The 19,029-nt window shown below is 41.0% G+C and overlaps 1 protein-coding gene across 2 annotated transcripts; it reads left to right on the top strand.

Moving 5' to 3' along the window:
* The first annotated feature begins 35 nt into the window (after positions 1 to 35).
* On the top strand, positions 36 to 18,972 carry akt2 (v-akt murine thymoma viral oncogene homolog 2). 2 transcript variants are annotated; one of them, XM_015974844.3, is made up of 14 exons: positions 36 to 459; positions 7,547 to 7,705; positions 7,951 to 8,082; positions 8,159 to 8,270; positions 11,070 to 11,223; positions 11,738 to 11,869; positions 11,985 to 12,050; positions 12,135 to 12,203; positions 12,502 to 12,624; positions 12,756 to 12,884; positions 17,067 to 17,281; positions 17,899 to 17,986; positions 18,081 to 18,183; positions 18,272 to 18,972. In XM_015974844.3, exons 2-14 carry the CDS (start codon positions 7,660 to 7,662, stop codon positions 18,349 to 18,351), a joined length of 1,449 nt encoding a protein of 482 aa, XP_015830330.1. In that variant the 5' UTR covers positions 36 to 459; positions 7,547 to 7,659; the 3' UTR covers positions 18,352 to 18,972. The 2 variants fall into 2 exon arrangements, with proteins under 2 accessions (XP_015830330.1, XP_054598859.1); XM_054742884.2 differs by lacking the exon at positions 36 to 459 and adding an exon at positions 474 to 633.
* Positions 18,973 to 19,029: the final 57 nt, after the last annotated feature.

Raw genomic sequence — 19,029 nt, 5'->3', positions numbered from 1 at the left:
ACCGACCGCTCAGGTACAGTGGACCCTCTGCTCCGCTCTGACGTCACTTCCTATTGTTGCTGTTGTAGTGACAGAGACGGAGGGCTTCCATGCTAAGCAGCGAATAACCACATTAAAGCCTTACGGAGGCGGCTCGTTACCTATCCAAGGGGTTGAACTCGTCTTTAGACGTCTAAACAACAGTTTCCACTTCAGTGGACTTGATTATGCGGTCTGCCTGATTCTGTAAAGCACTTGCTGCAGAAACTGACCAAGCACGCCGACGCCGCTGAGCTGAGCTGCTGCTGTTGTGAGAGAAGAAAAACAAGCTCGGCGAGCAGAGTGCTAAGCTGTGTGTGATCATTGACAGAGTTCAATACACACAAGCCTCGAGTGATAACTGGTAGGAGCGTTGTGTTGCGTGGCTCCAAGGTTCTCTAAGAAACAACGGCTGGGAGTATTTTGACCTCAGAAGTCGAGGTAAGATCATCCGGAGTAATGAAAACTAGCGCAGGTGGCTAGCCATGATGCTAACTAGCTGTTAGCTTAAAATAGGTTTTGGCTCTCTGCCTAGTTTGATCTTAATGCTCTCATGGTCAGTGTCCTCGATGCTGCTCCACACGCCTCTTACCAATACATCTCACCGGCTTTAAGGTACTAAACGTGTGTTGGACACGTTATTGGCCATTCACAACGATTAGAAATGCTTTGGACTTGAAAGGTATTGTTTGTTGACTATCTCAGCCCGCTACCACATTTGCTGCGACGGTGTGGCTACTGAAATACAGTAGGCTGTCTGTGTTGGTGCTCGATATGACTCAACCATCCTTTATAACAAAAAAAGTTTTAAAACTAATAAATTGATAGCGAACTCTATTTTGTTGCATATTTGTAACATTTACAAATCTATTTATAGACGAGAATGACAGGAAATTTACTTCTGCAGCGCAAATATTTACCTTCGCCTGAGCAAAATACTTCACAATTTAGTCTAACTAACAGCATGTTGAAGTACATTAATACGAAACAAAGCAAAACCTATAAAATAAACTAATAAAATCAGATATAATGCTCTTATTTTGGTGGGTCTGAAACTACTGGAGTTGAGCAAAAGCAAAAAAGATGAGTGTTAAGCAGAGATTTGAACGTCTCAGCAGTCTTGATTAGTAAATATATTCAAGGCTAAAATACTCCAAAGATTTGGGGCAGATACTTAAAAGCTTGACTGCTTCTGTTGGAGTCTTGGACCATCTAAGAGAAAATCTGGTGTTTAGATGATCACCTTAAGACTAGGCTGGATCAATTCAAATTTAAAGCAAGCAGTAAAAAGTAAACCAATCTAAAAAGAAGGGAAGGGATACCAAGATGAGTTGATGCATTCTAAACAAACTGTAGATTACACAGAAAAGCCAGATCTCTTGACCAAGATACAGATCATTACAGTAAGTAAAAAAGTATAAGAAACATTTTCCAGGTCTTTGTCAGAGAGAGGAGGCTTCTCTTTAACAGCAACAGTGACTAGGAAAAAGCTTGATTTCAAAATCTGTTCATTCAGTTTTTCAGGAGATGTCAAAAGCAGAGGTCCAGTAAGGAACTACAGGGCTAAATTACTGAGATTATTATATATTAAACAGCAGATTAATTCTGTTTTATAATCCACATCAAGTCAGGTTATTTTAAGCCAGGTTTCAGTTTTGCTTTAATGTTTCATTAGTTGTATAGTTTGGACTCATGCAGTCTAACCTACTCAGTAAATTTAGATACCAGTGTTGTAGTGGAATGAAATGTAGAATAATGAAATATTAAAGGTTTGGTTGACAAAAAAAAACTGTTTTAATGATTATTTCTGATCATAATCGGTCACTCTGAGTTTTTCATGCAGGCTGAACATGAAAAAGTCTTTTACACCCATATCCTGCTTTAGTTTCTGATGAAAAATAGATGTTGAAAGCTAGAGTTTGAAAATCCTCACATATCTTACTGTGAATTTGCATTTGTGGCCATGCCCATCTTGGCGTGTGTCCGCCCACAAGGAGGGCTTTTAAATAAAACTTTTGCAGCGAGCAGAGATACCAGAGTGCTTTGGTGATAGTGAATTTGCATCATGACTGAATGCATTCTGTTAACCAATCAGAAGCGAGGTGTGTGCATGCATATCAATAATAAAAATTTGTTTTCAACCCACCTGTGCACCAGCAAACTTCTGCATCTCAGAACAGGAGCGTCAAAGCCTTTTCTTATTATTAACTCATTCACTGCCATTGACGACTAAAGTTGTCATTTTAAATCCAACCATTCACTGCCAATTACGTTTAAAGTTGTCATTTACATTTTATTTACTGTCAGTGCGTTTACATGCAGCCAGTAACCCTTTTAAAACCCGAATATTCACAATAACCCGGCTCCGCAGGTCCTTGTAAATACCGCCAAAAACCCGGTTACTACACCTGGGGTAACCCTTTTCTAACCCGAATGTTTGGTCGTGTAAACGTATATCGGGATATCCCCATCAAAGCGTGTGTTCTGCGCATGCTCTGTTCACAAGGAATCTTGGTCTTTTGAGTAGCGAGACGTCTTGTATGCGCCAGAACACCGGAAGTAAACAAAAAGTTGGGAGCAACATGGCGAGTCGCGGCACAGCACCACACTTTGAGTGACGAGGAAACTAAAGCGCAAAGAAACGCGGTCGCTATCTCTTCCGAACTGGGAAACATGTTGTTGTTTTCACGGATACCGGAACAAGAAGAACCGGAAATGAGGCTTATTGCGTCTGGACATAGTCCATACGTCCTGACGCTACCCCAACGTCCGCATTTAAATCGGGTTATGCAAGTTAGAGGTAACTCTTTCTATTTATGCTTGTAAACGGGTTATTCTGATCAACTCAGAAACCCAAATCCCGACCTTAACCCGATCATAACTCGATATTGGCTGCATGTAAACGTAGTCTGTGTGGGCATCGGAACGAGCCCCCGCACCGTGAGAAACAACATCTCAGCTCCAAAGCCGATCTTCTTCTGCGTGCGTCACACGTCACGTGATCAGGAAGCAGAAAATCCATGTGTTAGGAGATCGTTTTGGGCCGCTGCTGTAAAAAAAGTGAGGTGCGAACCGGAAAAGCTTCTGCCGATCACAATTCAACAACAGATTATGAAAGAACAAATAACGCTTGAAGCGCGCAGATTCTTCCTGATGTAAGAGGTGAGTCTCCGCTTTGTTTTGGTTATTTTGGCATCGTCATCATCCTAGCGCGCAACGTTCTGTGACTTAAAAAAACTGTAAAAATGGTGAGAAACGCTGGCAGCGAAGGGCTTTACTGATCAGTAAACGGCTGGCAGCGAATGAGTTAAATGGTACGAGGCATCGATTTACACAAGAGAACACTGCAAATGTATTAAATTAACGAGTAAACCACACCTCTAACAGAGGAAAATCGTTGACCCAGAATGCACCTTTGATGAATCCCACAACCGAGAGGGACTTTGGAAGAAAACTGTTAACCTAAGTGGGGAAAAAAATTAATGTTTTTGAGGCTTTAATTGAAACAGCCTGGTTAGAACGTAACATCAGAATATTAAAATCCAAAGATTATGAGGTGCAGACAGGTCTAAAAGCACAAAAATAGGTTAGATCATAATACGACCATTGGGCCAAAATTCATGTTTATATAAGAAGTTTTTTTGATTGTTTTTCTCAAGTCGTTTATAGCATTTATAAAATCGGTGTTTGTGAAGACAAAGTACGTTACAGTGAGGAGTTATTCTTGTTATTGTCTCAAAAAGCTATTAGCCGTTGCTATTAGTGCAGATAACTATAGATGGTAATAAAAAGTCTGAAGTCGAGAGAGGCCTTATCTGGTTTTATCTTGGTAAACAAAGCAGTTCAAACAGCCTTTGCGACTGTATGCTTCAAAAATATTCAACCCCATCATTTTAAGTGAAATGCTGTGAAATTCTGGTAAACCTATTATCTAACATAGGCTGTTGATTCAGGACTGACCCTGAATAACCAAGGCCTCCTCACAAACATTCAACAAAACCTGCAGGACACCAATAACAGAGCACGGCATTGCCAGTGTTCACTGGCACGGATCACAGGATTATTTTTCTATATGAAAGCAGTAAAAAAAAAAAAGTAACATGTGTTACTTTTGTATGTAAAGGAAGGGTGCTGGCTCCAAGGATGTGTGTAGGAGGGTTGCATTGTCTCCTTGACTGATCACAACCATATGCAGATTTCAGCAGGTTTTTTTTGTGGGGTTGTGTTACAAGACAACATTGTGATTTTCTTCTCAAGTGCTTTGCTCTGTAGCGATCATTCATATTTGTGTGAAAAGAAATTCCTTTCAGTTTATGTCTTCACCTCAGTGTGCCGTTGGCTGTAGATTTACTTCCTACTCTGGTCCTGCACGTTTGCCTGTCATTGATCCTCTGAATGCTAGTGAAACTCATCAGAAATTTTGCCTGCATGTTTAAAAGAAGAATAACATAGGCCTTGTATTAAAGCTGCTTTCCGGAGTATTCCCCTTTCAGAAGTGATGTATGATTTTTCAAAAATCCATAAAAGTGATCATCTTATCATGTACTGTGATAAAATGTAAACAATACGTTTTTTTTTTGTTGTTTTTGCTAAGCACACCCCCTGCTCCGGAGAGCTCCATGCAATAGGAAACTGAGCGCCGACCAGAACTAACCAATAGCGTTACCCCGGGTTTCCATGGGAGCCGTCAGCAGCACGTTACTGCAGCAGCACGTCTTGCTCGCGTAAGCTGCTGCTTGGCCCTTCCCACGAGATGCGAAGCAGCAGGAGAGCAGCTGTCACCGACAGAGCACGAAGTCACACGAGTGACTTCGTCAGTAAACACAACAACAAACAGGAGAAAACTACAACATGGTTTGTGTTTTATGTTCTGTCCGTTTTATAATCGCCAATACGGACCTGAAAAACAAAGGAGACCACTAGCTAGGTGATAACTTCTCACAGGGCTGCACAGTTAGTAACCTTTTTTAAAGTAAAGCAACCGGAAAGCCGTACGTTCTTTATTCTGAAAATCTTGGGAGCTTCTCTCTATTTCCGCGTCCGATTTCCTCTTTCCTTCCCCAAAAATGTCGAACTTGACCCGTTTCAGAGGCGTCGCGCATAGAAAATAGAACCGGCTGCTCCTGAGACGCGGCCGACTCGCGCTGCTGACAGCTCCAGTGGAAAAGGTTCTGTTGACCACAGCGGTTCCTATCAGCAGCTATGACGTGCTGCTGCAGTAACGTGCTGCTGACGGCTCCTGTGGAAAGCCGGGGTTAGACTGCAGCTTACGTGCTTCAAATTTAAGGAATACCTCGGCTGATGCGGAGTTGATGAACTTTTCACGGACAAGTAAGTCTCTAAAATATAAATATATGAGAACACAACATGACATGACACTCGTAAAGCAACGTGTTTTAGCTCTGTTTGTCGGCTACAGAATTGCATAAATAAACAGAAATGTGAAGTCGCGATCTTAAACAAACAAAGCAACAGATTGTTTGTGTGATATGCTTGTCAGCCACTAGATGGTGCCATCGGATAAGAGAAATACTCCGGAAAGTAGCTTTAAGGATGCACAGAAAATTTGGCCACCAAAAATTTTCAGCCAAAAGTACGTTTTCGGTTTTTGTCTGAAACACCAAAATCACTGAAACAGACCTTTTGGTTTCACATCTACCATGTCTGCCCGGTGCTTTTTATTTATTTTTTCCTTTTTCTTTTACATTCTCGCTACATCTGTCACTATTAGCTGTGTTTTTACCTACCCTTCTACACCAAACATGTCCTGGACAAAGTGAAATAAGCTCTGGATCATGTGTGATCCACATGAAGCACACATACTGCCGCTGCACTCTGCTGCAGCGTCTCTTTCTTCCTCATTGGACGAGTGAATATCTTCATCAGAGGACGAATATCCCTCATCAGAGTCAGGCTTTAATAGTCAAAGAGCTTTGTCAACAGTGAACAGACCTGTCAGCATTGTGAGTTTGTCCTCTAATAAATAATAAAAACCCGCCCTCCGTGAGCTCTGCTCGTCTCCTCTCGTCAGTTGGGAGCCTCCAGATGATGATAATCTTCTAGTGTAAAGTCATAACACTAATGAGGGGTTATATTTCAAGCTGTGGCTCATTAAACACAGTATTGCTACTTTGATGCTTAAAGGGTTAATTTTACGGTCCTTCTAATTCTGGTCCCCCACGATCGGAAGGTCATGGGTTCGATTCCAGCTCCTGCCTGGGGTATTCTGCTGTTGTGTCCTTGGGCAAGACACTTCACCCAACTTGTCTGTGTTGGTGTTGGTCTGAGGGGCAGACGGCACCAAATGGCAGCCTGGCCTCTGTCAGACCGCCCCAGGGCGGCTGTGGCTACAAAAGTAGCTTACCATCACTGGCAGTGTGTGAATGTGAGTGTGTGTGAAAGCATCTTTGAGTGTCCTAAAAAAGTGCTATATAAGTTCAATGCATTATTATTATTATTATTCTATGTTTTTAATTATTGACTGAATTTCTTTCGGTGTTTTGGTTTTCTCTCTTGGTGTCCTCATTTTTTTGGTTTTCGTTTTCGGACAAGAATTTTCACTTGGTGCATCCCTACCATACACGTAGCCGGGTTTTAGTAAAACCAAATATCGACAAAGGACTTGGGTCCACGCCACCTCGTTCCCAATTAAAATATCCAGTGCATTGTGGAGGACATTCAAAGGCATGCCAAGCCTGTAGGTGGCAGTAGTTCCTTTAGTACAGGAATGTCTAAACTTTTCATGACAAGGGCCCAAAAAAGTCATGTTTTAAGTCAATGGGGGCCTCAAGAATGTGATTTTCTTAATTTAAAAAGTGCAAACATTATTTTATATAATTTTTTAAATTTGTACTCTTCAAAAAAAAATCCAAAATAGGCTTATAAGTAAACATCTGAACATAAACATGTTAGAAAGTGGCGATCTATATCAACATCCTATTGAAGAGACAAAAATCACCATTTTAGAAATTTAAGTGGGGGCCGTACAAAATTGCTCAGTGGGCCAGAAATGGCCCCCGGGCCACATTTTGGACATGCCTGCTTTAGCAGTTCTTTGGCGGCTCTGGTATTCCTTAGACGTAGTGGTGAGCAAAACCGTTGTTAACGTCATCCTTCACCTGTGGTTTTCTACTTAGAGCATTAATGAAACAAGAAAGCGTTAACACAGGTCAGACATATGACATCAGAGCGTTTATGACGCAGGAAGTGACGTTATAAAACCTAAAACCCTGTTGTTGTTTTTTCACGTCCACAAGCAAATGCTGACGATGGAGAAATCACAGCTGTCCACTTTGGTCGGCGGTTTTAAAAAGAATAGTTACGTTTGCGTGGGTGATGGGTCTAACCGTAAAACATTTCTTCTTTTAGAGGGAACTCGTCTACGCCTGTACAGGGTCATTGAGCTCTATACATTTGCTATTACTGTTTTTCTGAATTTCACAACATTCAAGACTCTGTGACTTATTTTACCCAAATTAATACTCCCAGTATTTAACCATGATTATGTTCTTTTCTTCTCCTCCTCCAGGTATTACACACTAAAGGTTTTTATTTGAGTCAGAGACTTGAAGCACAGTGTCCACAGTTTCCATCGGCTTGTCTGCAGCCCCCCTACCTACCCCAACAGTTTTCTGCCCCAGCATGAATGAAGTCAGTGTTGTTAGAGAGGGATGGCTCCAAAAGAGAGGTGAGGGTCTCTTTGTATTCACCAACCCTCATGTGAATTTGTAGCTAAGATCTACGTGGAATAAAATATTGAATACGTTAATATCTCTGCTACAGATGTGAATTATTCAAACTGATGAAGAACATCGGCTTAATTCAGTCACTCTCAGTTGGTCATCTGTTTATAATCTTGTGGTACAGAGAGGCTTAGTCATCCACAGGGAAGTGGTCAAACATTAAAACAGCCTCTCATCTGTCCACATCTAGGTGAATACATCAAAACATGGCGGCCGCGTTACTTCATCCTGAAGAGTGACGGATCGTTTATCGGATATAAAGACAAGCCTGAAGTGTCCATTGATCCCAGCCAACCACCGCTCAACAACTTCTCTGTTGCAGGCACGTTTTTCACAGAGTTGCATGCTAGGCTTTCTCCATTGGGTCTGTTGCTCATGGTTGAGTCTGTGGTTTATAGAATGTCAGTTGATGAAGACGGAACGCCCCAGGCCCAACACGTTTGTCATCCGATGTCTCCAGTGGACCTCGGTTATTGAGCGAACCTTTCACGTAGACAGCAAGGAGGAGAGGTAAAATCTGATTTTCTATGGGTTAGAATTATCGGAATTTTAAATGACTTATTTTTAGTGTCACAAACATGATCCATGGGAAATATGTGTAGTAAGGAATGATTTTGTGTAGCTGATCAATAGAAACCAGGAATTCAGTGTTGATGTCAGCTTTTTTAAACCTGACAAACAAATAATGCAACTGTGGCCAGAGTTATACTTGGCCTTATATATATATAAAAACACACCTAACTTCTGGCCTGTTTAGGGTGAGAATCAAATATTTTTGCTACATTCAGTCATTAGTTTGAAACAGACACCAGCTAATTAAACTTGATCTTCTACTTGATTGACCACATGAAGCAAACATGGAAACGCCACTGAAAAAGCAGAAAGAGCTACTACAGCAGCTCATAGACAAACAGGAAGTGTGTGTGTGAACAGTTGCACCAAGCAGTCTGCTAGGGTCATAACTGATTAACTCATTCACCGCCAATGACGACTAAAGTCGTCATTTGCATTTTTTTTTTTTTACTGTTTGAGCATCGGAACGAGCCCCCGCGCTGAGAGAACAATTATCTCAGCCCTGAAGCCGATCTTCATCTGCATACGTCACACATCACGTGATCAGGAAGCAGAACATCCATGTGTTAGGAGATCGTTTTGGGCCGTTCCTATAAAAAAGGTGAGGCGCGAACCGGAAAAGCGTCTGCCGATCACAATTCGACAACAGATTATGAAAAAACGGATAACGCTCGAAACACGCGGATTCTTCCTGATGTAAGAGGTGAGTCTCCTCATTGCTTTGGTTGTTTTGGCGTCTACATCATCCTAGCGCTCTTAAGAAAACAGTAAAAGTGGTGAGAAATGCTGGCAGTGAATGAGTTAAAATGAAGGTGTATTTATTGGTGTCACACACTGCTGATGTGTTTTGCATCGGCACCGTCATCTTTACTTGCACTTGGTTCATAAAACACCACAGGGGGACATTCATGAGCTTGGTCCTCAAAAGGCAGATCTGTGCAGTGAAATATTTAAATGGCAGATTTGCAAAACATAATGTGATGAAATAATTGTAATAATCTTTTTTTTTTTTTGTCACTTTTATATCTATTTTGGTTTAGAAACCAGAATTGACAGTCAAATGAAGTGCACAACCATACTCAATACCAACTGGAATTTATTCCATCCTAAGCCACAGCTGATTACAGGAATGTTCCAGTTCCAGAGAAGTTTAAACTTATCTGGCCTTTTATCTCTAAAAATAAAACAAATAAATGCAAACGACTGAAAGAAAAGTGTGTTTTTACTGGTAGTTATGTTGTTTCTTTCTAAAGTTGACCCCTCAGGTGACCTTTAAGTCCAGCCTTTAGCATGATTTGAATCTGAGTGTGTAGAGTCACATGTTTCTCATTTGTACTGTCAACTCTGCAGCAGGAACACTGTGCTGCCCGTGGATGTGCCTGACTGTTTATCACTAAAGCATGCACAGACATGGCCAGTTGTTGGTTTTACTTAAAAAAAAAACTGTAAACGTCAAATTAATCAATCCACCATACTAACCTATCTACCTTTACTCATGAGTGCAGCTAGCTGGTTAAAAAGAACAAGTTTGGTACATTTCATCTAAAAAAGAACGGTGTGTGAGTCATACTGCTGTCTTTTGTGTCTTCTAGTGTAAATCTTAAATTTAAATAATGCTTTAAACAATAAACACAAGTAAAAAGAAGTAGTTACAACCAAACCATTTGGAATAATAACATCTAAACAAAATAACCACAAATAGGAGAACTTTGGACATAATTTCTTATGTTTAAATTCTCTTTCCGGAGTATTTCTCATGTCCGATGGCACCATCTAGTGGCGGACAAGCATATCACAAAAAGTCTGTTGCTCTTAAGGTGGCAACTTCACATTTGTGTTTATAAATGTGCTTCTGTAGCCGACAAACAGAGCTAAAACACGCTGTTTTACGAGTATTATTCTCATGTCATGTTGTGTTCTCATATATTTATATTTTAGAGACTTACTTGTCCGTGAAAAATTCATCAACTCTGTGTCAGCCGAGGTATTCCTTAAATTTGAAGCGTCTAAGCAGTAGTCTAACGCTAAGCAGTAGTCTAACGCTATTGGTTAGTTCTGGTCAGCGCTCAGTTTCCTATTGCACGGAGCTCTGCAGGGCAGGGGGCATGCTTAGCAAAAAACAAAAAGACGTATTGCTTACATTATATCACATTACATGATAATATAATCACTTTTACGGATTTCTGAAAAACCATACATAATTTCTGAAAGTAGAAAACTCCGGAAAGCAGCTTTAACCGTGTTCGTGTGAAACTATTCCCTGAGTTTTAAACCGCACGTGAAAATGTGCACAACATAATTACAATGAAAACTGTGGATAAAACATTTAGTTTGTAAAAGTTATAATGACCATTGTTAAATGTGTAGGATTTGTTTGTAAAATAGAAACAGCCATCACGTTGGGTTATACCTGATTTTTCACCTCTAACCCAAGAAATTGTCATTAGGTGTATTTTTTTTTTACGTGGGCTCTGCCAACCACCAAATCCCAGAAGCCCACAGATTATCCTCTGCACTCTAAATAAAGACTGCAAGGCCACTATTTCACGTAAACATGTTGCTTTGGAAATGCCGTGTGACAAATTTTCAAAATAAAATAATATAGAATGTCAATTTACAGAGGAATATTTGTTTTACTTCTGTAGAATTTTTATTTTATTCTTTGACATTTTATTTGTATTCAGTCAGACATGCATTAGATTTGAAAAGGTCACCGTGTGCTTCTCTCTGGGTCAGGGAGGAATGGATGAGATCGATCCAGGCAGTAACCAACAGCCTGAAGAGTCAGCAGCAGGACGAGGAACCCATGGAGATTAAATTTGGCTCACCGAGTGACAGCAGCGGCGCAGAGGAGATGGAGATTGCTGTGTCCAAATCCCGTTCAAAAGTAGTCAGTATTTGCACAAGCAACGCCTGGCAGCTGTGTGTGTGTGTGTGTGTGTGTGTGTGTGTGTGTGTGTGTGTGTGTGTGTGTGTGTGTGTGTGTGTTCTGCTAAGCTCATCTTTATTGAGCAAGTTGGTCAAACTTTAAGCCTCTTTCTCAAAGCTTTTTTGTGAAACCCTTTTTAAATTAAAAAGGTCACTGTTTGATTATTTTTTTAATTTTTGTCTTGCTGAAATGTTTTGAGAGATAATTTTCATTGACATTTTCTGTTTTCTTTTATAAAATATGTTTTTTTGTCCTAGTCTTTACTTTAATGCTTACCTGCAGATTTTGACCCAAAACACAGAAAACCTGGCAAAAGCAGCAAACATTGTTTTTAATTTGTATGTTTTAAAGAAAGTTTTTTGTGTTTTTCTTTGCTTTTTCACATAAATCACATAAATCATGGCATGTCTGAGAAAACAGGAATGAGTTCCAACAAATTAGAGATGAATTAATGTTTGTCTCAACTTTCCTGAAGACCATGATCGACTTTGACTACCTGAAGCTTTTGGGAAAAGGGACGTTTGGAAAAGTGATCTTGGTGAAGGAGAAAGCCACTGGGATGTACTATGCCATGAAAATCCTCCGCAAAGAAGTCATCATCGCTAAAGTCAGTGCTGACTAAAATATTTAAGTGGGACTGTCTTGTAGTTTTGCTACATGCTTAGTGTTTGTGCTCTTTATGCATGGACTGTGTGTGTGCGTGTGTGTGTGTGTTCCTATAGGACGAGGTGGCACACACAGTTACAGAGAGCCGAGTTCTCCAAAATACGAGGCACCCCTTTCTAACGGTGAGTCACAAGTACTTCTGTTGTTTTTTGCCTGAAGACTTCTCTTCATCCTCATAATGAAGGTGCACATGATTTCTTCTGCAGACTCTAAAGTATGCATTTCAAACAAACGACCGGCTCTGCTTTGTGATGGAGTACGCAAACGGAGGAGAGGTAGCTATTTCTTTTTGCTTTAGACAGGCGGTAGGTTTAAACAAGCAGAAGGAAACTTCCCCGCATTGAATCAGTTGTAGACTTGATATTTTGCCTTTAGAATGTTTGTAATCCAGACCGGATTACCGTTTCATGGGAATAACGTCAGAATTTAAATCCACTTTCAATCACTTGTTTTTCAAACCTTCACCCGCCTGTAAAGCTCAAACAAAAATATCTTCAGTCTTTAATACGTACAGAGTCAAGTTCATGATGCTGCAAATAAAAATATTCAGTATGTTTTTTAATCCTCTTGCAGCTCTTCTTTCACTTATCCCGGGACAGAGTATTCACTGAAGATAGGGCACGGTTCTACGGTGCAGAAATAGTCTCAGCACTGGAGTATCTACACTCACGCAATGTCGTTTACAGAGACTTGAAGGTAATGTGTTCTCTTCGTTCAACCCAGGGGACTCGTTCACCTGTCAGGAAGAAGAATGGGAAGTTTCTTAGCAAGTTTTTTGAAGTGATCTGTATTTCTGATCTGATTCGCGTCTACATTTCCATGTGCAGCTTGAGAACCTCATGTTAGACAAAGATGGCCACATAAAGATAACGGATTTTGGACTTTGTAAAGAGGGGATCACAGACGGCGCCACCATGAAAACCTTCTGTGGAACCCCGGAGTACCTGGCACCAGAGGTAAATCTGTCTGGACTGTTGGTGTCTGACAAAATGAATAATAATCGATCCTACAATTCTCCGATTACTGGTGAGTCCGCTCTACCTCCTGAGCTTCTGCTACCCCTAGATGAAAGACGCCGTTATTTATGAACAAGATGGTCAAGTCGTCTTTTCACTGTGATGCTCATTCATAAAAGTCCGATCTTTGTGGCGTTACTTGAAAAACCTGCAGACAGCACTATAGTCGGTATTTGCCCAGCCATTTGAAATCTACAGCTTAGTGACACATGACTGTCTCTAGTGATGGGAGTGAATACAACGCACCGAACAATGTATGTTTCACATTGTTACTGCATGGGCTGTTTGCTATTCTAATAGTTGACACCTATGTGCAAAAGCCAGTAGAGATGTGTAGGGGTGTGTATGGGCAGGAATCTGGCAAAACGATGCAATTTATGACGGATCTTAATTGGAAAACTCGAGTCAGATGTTTCCAAGATGCATGCAGGGTTATCTTGAGATCCACTAGAGAGAAGGTGGTGAAAACTGCTGCCACCTAGCAGTCAGAGTTTGAATTGCTTCACACCTAAGAAATACAGTATATGTTTGCTTGTAAATCCTCAATAAAAATCGATACGGTGCTTTTAGATATCCATTCAGTATCATCACATGAAAAATCGCCATATCTCAGCGCATCAGTATTTCCTTACATCCCTACAAACTTATTTACAACAAATGTAAGAAACATCCATTAAAGGGGCATTATGGAAGTTTGACAGCCAAAACATGTCTAGAAATAATAAATTTCTTCTTCATACATTCTCCTGCAATGCCCTGGTCCTGTAGAATGAGCCCTGGCCTTTTTACTGTGATTGCCTGTTTTTCTGTAAAATCACAGAAAAAGAGAGATGCTCGGGTCGAGCAGGCTGCTTCATGCGCGTTCACGCTCAGGCATAGCCCGTAGCATTTGCTATCAGTAGCTTTAGCAGGTGAGAGTGAGGTAGTGCCAACTCAGCGACTTTGTCGCTGTTCCTAACGCCTAGTGATGAACCTAGCTACATTTCTGAGGACCCTTAGCTACTTTCTGTAGAACTTTCTTCAAGATATTTCCTGCAAATTAGCAACAAAATAGCCATTTTCACTCCGAACCGTTCCTTGAACGTTGTTTCAGCTGTCATCAAAGATATAAAAGTTACAGATGCAAAACATATAACTGGCCCTTTAGCACACCTAGTAAGACGTCAGGCTGTCGTGCAGGAGATCCGGGTTCGACTCTGGACATGAACATAATTTATTTTTTACATTAATGGTATATTTTTTTACAGTAAGATGCCCAAATTTTTATTTGAGACTCGCTGAACGGCATTGAATTCACAGATAAAAAAATATGTGGATTCAACTTTCATTTTGGAACAATTTTTCAAGCAAGGGAAGGGAATGATCTGAGCATGCAGGAGGACTGACCCATCATAAACCTTTGTCGGCTGTGCTGAAGAGAAAGGTACAGAACCAAATTATTTAATTAATTAGCTGCGTGTTCTCCTGTCCTCTGTCCTCCGGGACACACACACACACACGGGACTGTCTCAGCTGTTATTTTCGTTAAGGAGTGTGCACGTACAGCATGCGCACCTCATGCACGAGCCTACTATTGAAGCTGCCGTTACGCTTTTGGCCTGAGGGGGCAATCGCGAGCATAAAAATTCAAAACTCCATAAAGTCCCTTTAATTCAGACACAGTTTCAGGTAAAAATGATAGTTAAATCACAGATTTGACAGATTTGACAATTTCAACATTTTTGAATCTAAGAAAGAAAACAATCTTTTATATAGCGCCTCTCTAGATAAAACTCATGAGGCGCTTCACTAGAAAAAAAAACACAAAAAGATTGATTAAAAGATATGGTTTAAATAAAAAAAATAATTAAAGAGAAAATGAACAGGAAAGAGGGAAATCAGTGGATCCCAGGAAAGGTGGAATAAGAACAGAATAAGGGTGGTGATGAAGGTCATGCCAAAGCGTGAACAGGTGAGTTTTCTGCTGCTTCTTAAAGGAGACCACTGAGTCCACTGATCAGGGGGAGAGAGGTCCAGAGTCTGGGGGCCACAGCAGCAGATGATCTGTCACCTTTGGTCTTTAGCCTGGTGCTTCACAACCAGTAGGCTTTGGTCACTGGACCTCAGGGACCTGCTGGGGGTTTAGGGACTAAGAAGATCACCAATGTATGGTGGTGCTTGTCCATGTAAGGCCCTATAGACCAGAACCAGGATCTAATGACTCGCACAGTGAAACGAGGACTATTAGTTTGGTGGAGAATGACTATTAAGTATTTAAAAGGATAGTTAATTTTGAGGAATGTGATGAAGCCAATAATAATGTCATAAAGAGCAGTATGTATGAAAGTGTTTGATGCCCGTCTAAAGGGTGTTTGATTCGCTGGAATGAGTGAGAAGCTGCTGCTACGATGGACACAAACGGCTAAATGTGGAGACCGATAAAGAAAGGACCAAAGCAGTTCTAAACATCTGTAACGATGCTGAGCTACAAATGTTCTAGTAGCTAAAAGTCATACCAACACATCTGGAGCTAACTGATCACATACGGTCTTGTAAGAGAGATCAACCCCTTTTGTACACGATCCAACCAAAAGAGCTACACCTCCATCTAGGGCTGCTCAATTAATCGAATTTTAATCATGATTACGATCTGAGTTTTGAACGATTATACAAACAAAACAAGCCGATTATTTGCTCATCCCACTTGCGCTGCCCTGAGTTGCAAATGAAGCGCTCCTCCCACTGTGTTGCCAACTTGGCGACTTTGACGCTATTTCCAACAGCTTTTCAGACCCCCTTCTTGACTTTTTAAATCTTAAAAGTACCTAGCGAACACCTCAAAAACATCTCTGGGAACCCCTTAGCTACTTTCTGGATAACTGTCGTCGACATTTCCTGCAGATTAGCTAAAGACTCCGCCTGCGCTCCGGACCGTTCTTCAGGACATTAGGAAAGGGAATGATGTAGTGATGTGTCGGTCGCTAAAGAAACAGCCCTCAGAGCCAGCTCCCTGTGGATTAACCAGAGTGAGTGACACACACACCGCACCTGCGGACTCCTGAGCCGCTAAAAACGGCTAATGTGCGCATGCGGCGTGCTAAACACACGTGCAGCTTGCCCCTGATTGCTTTGAGACCAGGTTGAGGGGTGTGCAGCTGTGGTTGGGACAATTATTACATTAACTGATGGACTTGTAAATAAATAGTTTATTAATAAGGTAGAAATAAGTTCCCCACGCTGATAAATAACTAATCTCTCTGAGGACACGGTGCTAGTGCCTGCTCCTACAGCATCTTGACACGACTAAATAAATGTTATGCAACATTTTATGAACATCAATTTATTTGCATTTATTTGTTATAAATGCCACTGTATAATTCTTGCTGTCAGTATTTGCAACATATTGGTATTTGGGTCTGTACTGGTTAGACTTAAATGAGTTAAACCAAGGTCTATAGCCCTTGGGTCATAGACTATGAGCTATAAGTATATTGGTCTTTTTATACTGGGAATCAGGAGTTATTTTAGTGATCATCTTGTTCTCATTTTTTTTGTCCTGATTGTGCCCTGAGCAATTTTATGACTGAATAAAAACAAATAAAATCAACATAAATTGAAAAATCGTCCTAAATAATCGAGATCTCAATTTCAGTCACAATAATCGTGATTATTATTTTTGCCATAATCGAGCAGCCCTACCTCCATCGTGTCTCAACGTAAGGTTATCAGTTTAAAACGGACATGGAAGCGAACTAGCAATGTACCATGCCTTTTTAAATACCAAAACTAAAGTCATCAATGACTGCAGGTGGCAACAATCGGTGTGTTTTCTGAGCACACTTCTAATTTTAGTCTTTAATAAACGTGCTGTTTATTTCCTGCAAAAATATATCCCACAAATAATTTCTTACAGCTTAAACAGATGTTACCTTAATCAGCTTCGTTAAAAAGGTGGTAAAAATCATTTCAAAACCTACCGTTGCTCCACCCAACATTTCACAAATAAAACGTGTCCATCTCGCCACCCAGCATGACATGGCTTTAATATTTTATGGTATTTTATTATAAATGAAGGGAACCGGACAGCAGAGAAGAAATAAGTAGATTTCTTTCTTTATTTAACATTTCTCTTCTCCCCATCAGGTGCTGGAGGACAACGACTATGGACGGGCAGTGGACTGGTGGGGACTGGGGGTGGTGATGTATGAGATGATGTGTGGTCGGTTGCCGTTTTACAACCAGGACCACGAGCGTTTGTTTGAGCTCATCCTCATGGAGGAGATCCGCTTCCCTAAGAGCCTGGCTCCAGAGGGAAAGGCCCTGCTGGCAGGACTGCTTAAAAAAGACCCCAAACAAAGGTAGGAGGTCTTAGCTGCGGGAACACCGTTTTACAAAAAGCACCAGACGGGTTTCACTTCTTTTTACTCTGAGAAACCGAAAACAAAGATCCTACCTATTTAATGTTGAGAAACAGGGTTTTATTGTTGCAGTTATGGTTGATTTCTGAGGTAAATGTTGAAAACTAAAATAACATTTGAACCATTTTCATCTGTTAAAGCAAGTTTCTGTTGTGAGAATGAAAACCGTTTCTCCGTGACCTTTTCCCCTGCCGCTGATCTGTTTCGGAGTCTTGTTGTGCTTGTAGACGCCCTGTGTTTGGCTATAAAAGACGTAACCCTGTTATTGAAGCTCATGTTCCTTCCTGATTAGTTTTGTTCAGGGTAATGGTCTTAAACGGGGACAAAATTGATTGTTGTTTTGGTCAGGACCCCACGTTTCTGGTAATCACAGGAGAACTGCTAATCTTAGCACACTGAGCGCCGCTTGCAGCCTTACTTGTGGACATAAGTAGCAAGGAAATGACCAATGAATGTGTTTAGAAGCTGGTAAATATTGTTGTTTGTGGTATGTTTCTGATTAATGTGTTGGAGCAGTTATTCAGGTGGTAATGATTTCATTTTGTACTCGTTTACAGACTCGGAGGTGGACCAGACGATGCCAAAGAAGTGATGACCCATAAGTTCTTCACCCCCATCAACTGGCAGGATGTCATAGAAAAAAAGGTTAGAAGCACAGATGGAAACAAACTAATTCTATTAAAAAAAAAAAAAAAGAGGATTTGTTTGTAAAATGATAGATTTTTCTTCATCTCCTCAGCTTATTCCACCCTTCAAGCCCCAGGTAACATCAGAGACGGACACGCGTTATTTTGATGATGAGTTCACGGCACAAAGTATTACAATAACCCCCCCAGACAAGTGTAAGCACAGTTATTCTTGTTTCCTTTTCCCCGTTTAAGTTTTTCACATCTGTTTTTAACCGTCACCCCTCCCGCCTTGTCTCCCCAGATGACAATTTAGATCCAGAGGATTCAGATCAGCGTACACACTTCCCTCAGTTCTCCTACTCTGCCAGCATACGGGAGTGATCCCTGAGACTCATGAACAAGTGAACAGGCTGGCATACAATCACAATCCCACATGCACCCATGCACTGCGAGGAAACGGAACGAGACAAGAAAAAGTAGCACAAGACACATTTTCATTCCGTTGTTCACACACACACACACACACACACACACACACACACACACACACACACACACACACACACACACACACCTAAATAACTGATAAAGTAGGAAATGAGGTCACAGATCATGACTGTCTGACTTCATCAGGCTTGTTTGGACAGACTGGCAGCTTTGTCTCTGCACGTCCTCTGAGGGTCGGCTGTTGTTCTTCCCTGCTGGACCTCTGCAGCACCAGATCAAAGCCTTTACACTTTAAAAACCCACCTAAGTACCACCTTTTTACCAGCTGTACCCCTGGTCAACACACACACACTCACACACACACAGTCCAAGCACGCAAACCTACACGATGGAATTTTAAAAGTATAATCACAATTAGGAACATTGATGACATCTGGGGAAAAGGACAATTGCTATTATTTTTTTAAATTTCATCACTTGTTACGGTTTTAAATGTAAAGCCATATTTCAGCTTTTTGTTTTGATTAAAGAAAATAACAAGTGCTCTTTCTGGAACTTGCTGTTACAAATCAAGTGTAGGGTTGTCCTACAGCGGGGGGAGGGGGGTTAAAT

This window comes from Nothobranchius furzeri, chromosome 13 (genome assembly GCF_043380555.1).
Source record: "Nothobranchius furzeri strain GRZ-AD chromosome 13, NfurGRZ-RIMD1, whole genome shotgun sequence".
Taxonomy (NCBI): domain Eukaryota; kingdom Metazoa; phylum Chordata; class Actinopteri; order Cyprinodontiformes; family Nothobranchiidae; genus Nothobranchius; species Nothobranchius furzeri.
This window is presented reverse-complemented; position numbering and strand designations above follow the sequence as displayed.

What these genes read in the sequence shown, in the direction of transcription:
- akt2 (XM_015974844.3), top strand. Translation starts at nt 7,660, where the DNA reads ATGAATGAAGTCAGTGTTGTTAGAGAGGGATGGCTCCAAAAGAGAG. An exon ending in GTAGACAGCAAGGAGGAGAG is followed by an intron (nt 8,271 to 11,069) that starts GTAAAATCTGAT and finishes TCTCTGGGTCAG; the next exon opens with GGAGGAATGGATGAGATCGA. An exon ending in AGTACGCAAACGGAGGAGAG is followed by an intron (nt 12,204 to 12,501) that starts GTAGCTATTTCT and finishes ATCCTCTTGCAG; the next exon opens with CTCTTCTTTCACTTATCCCG.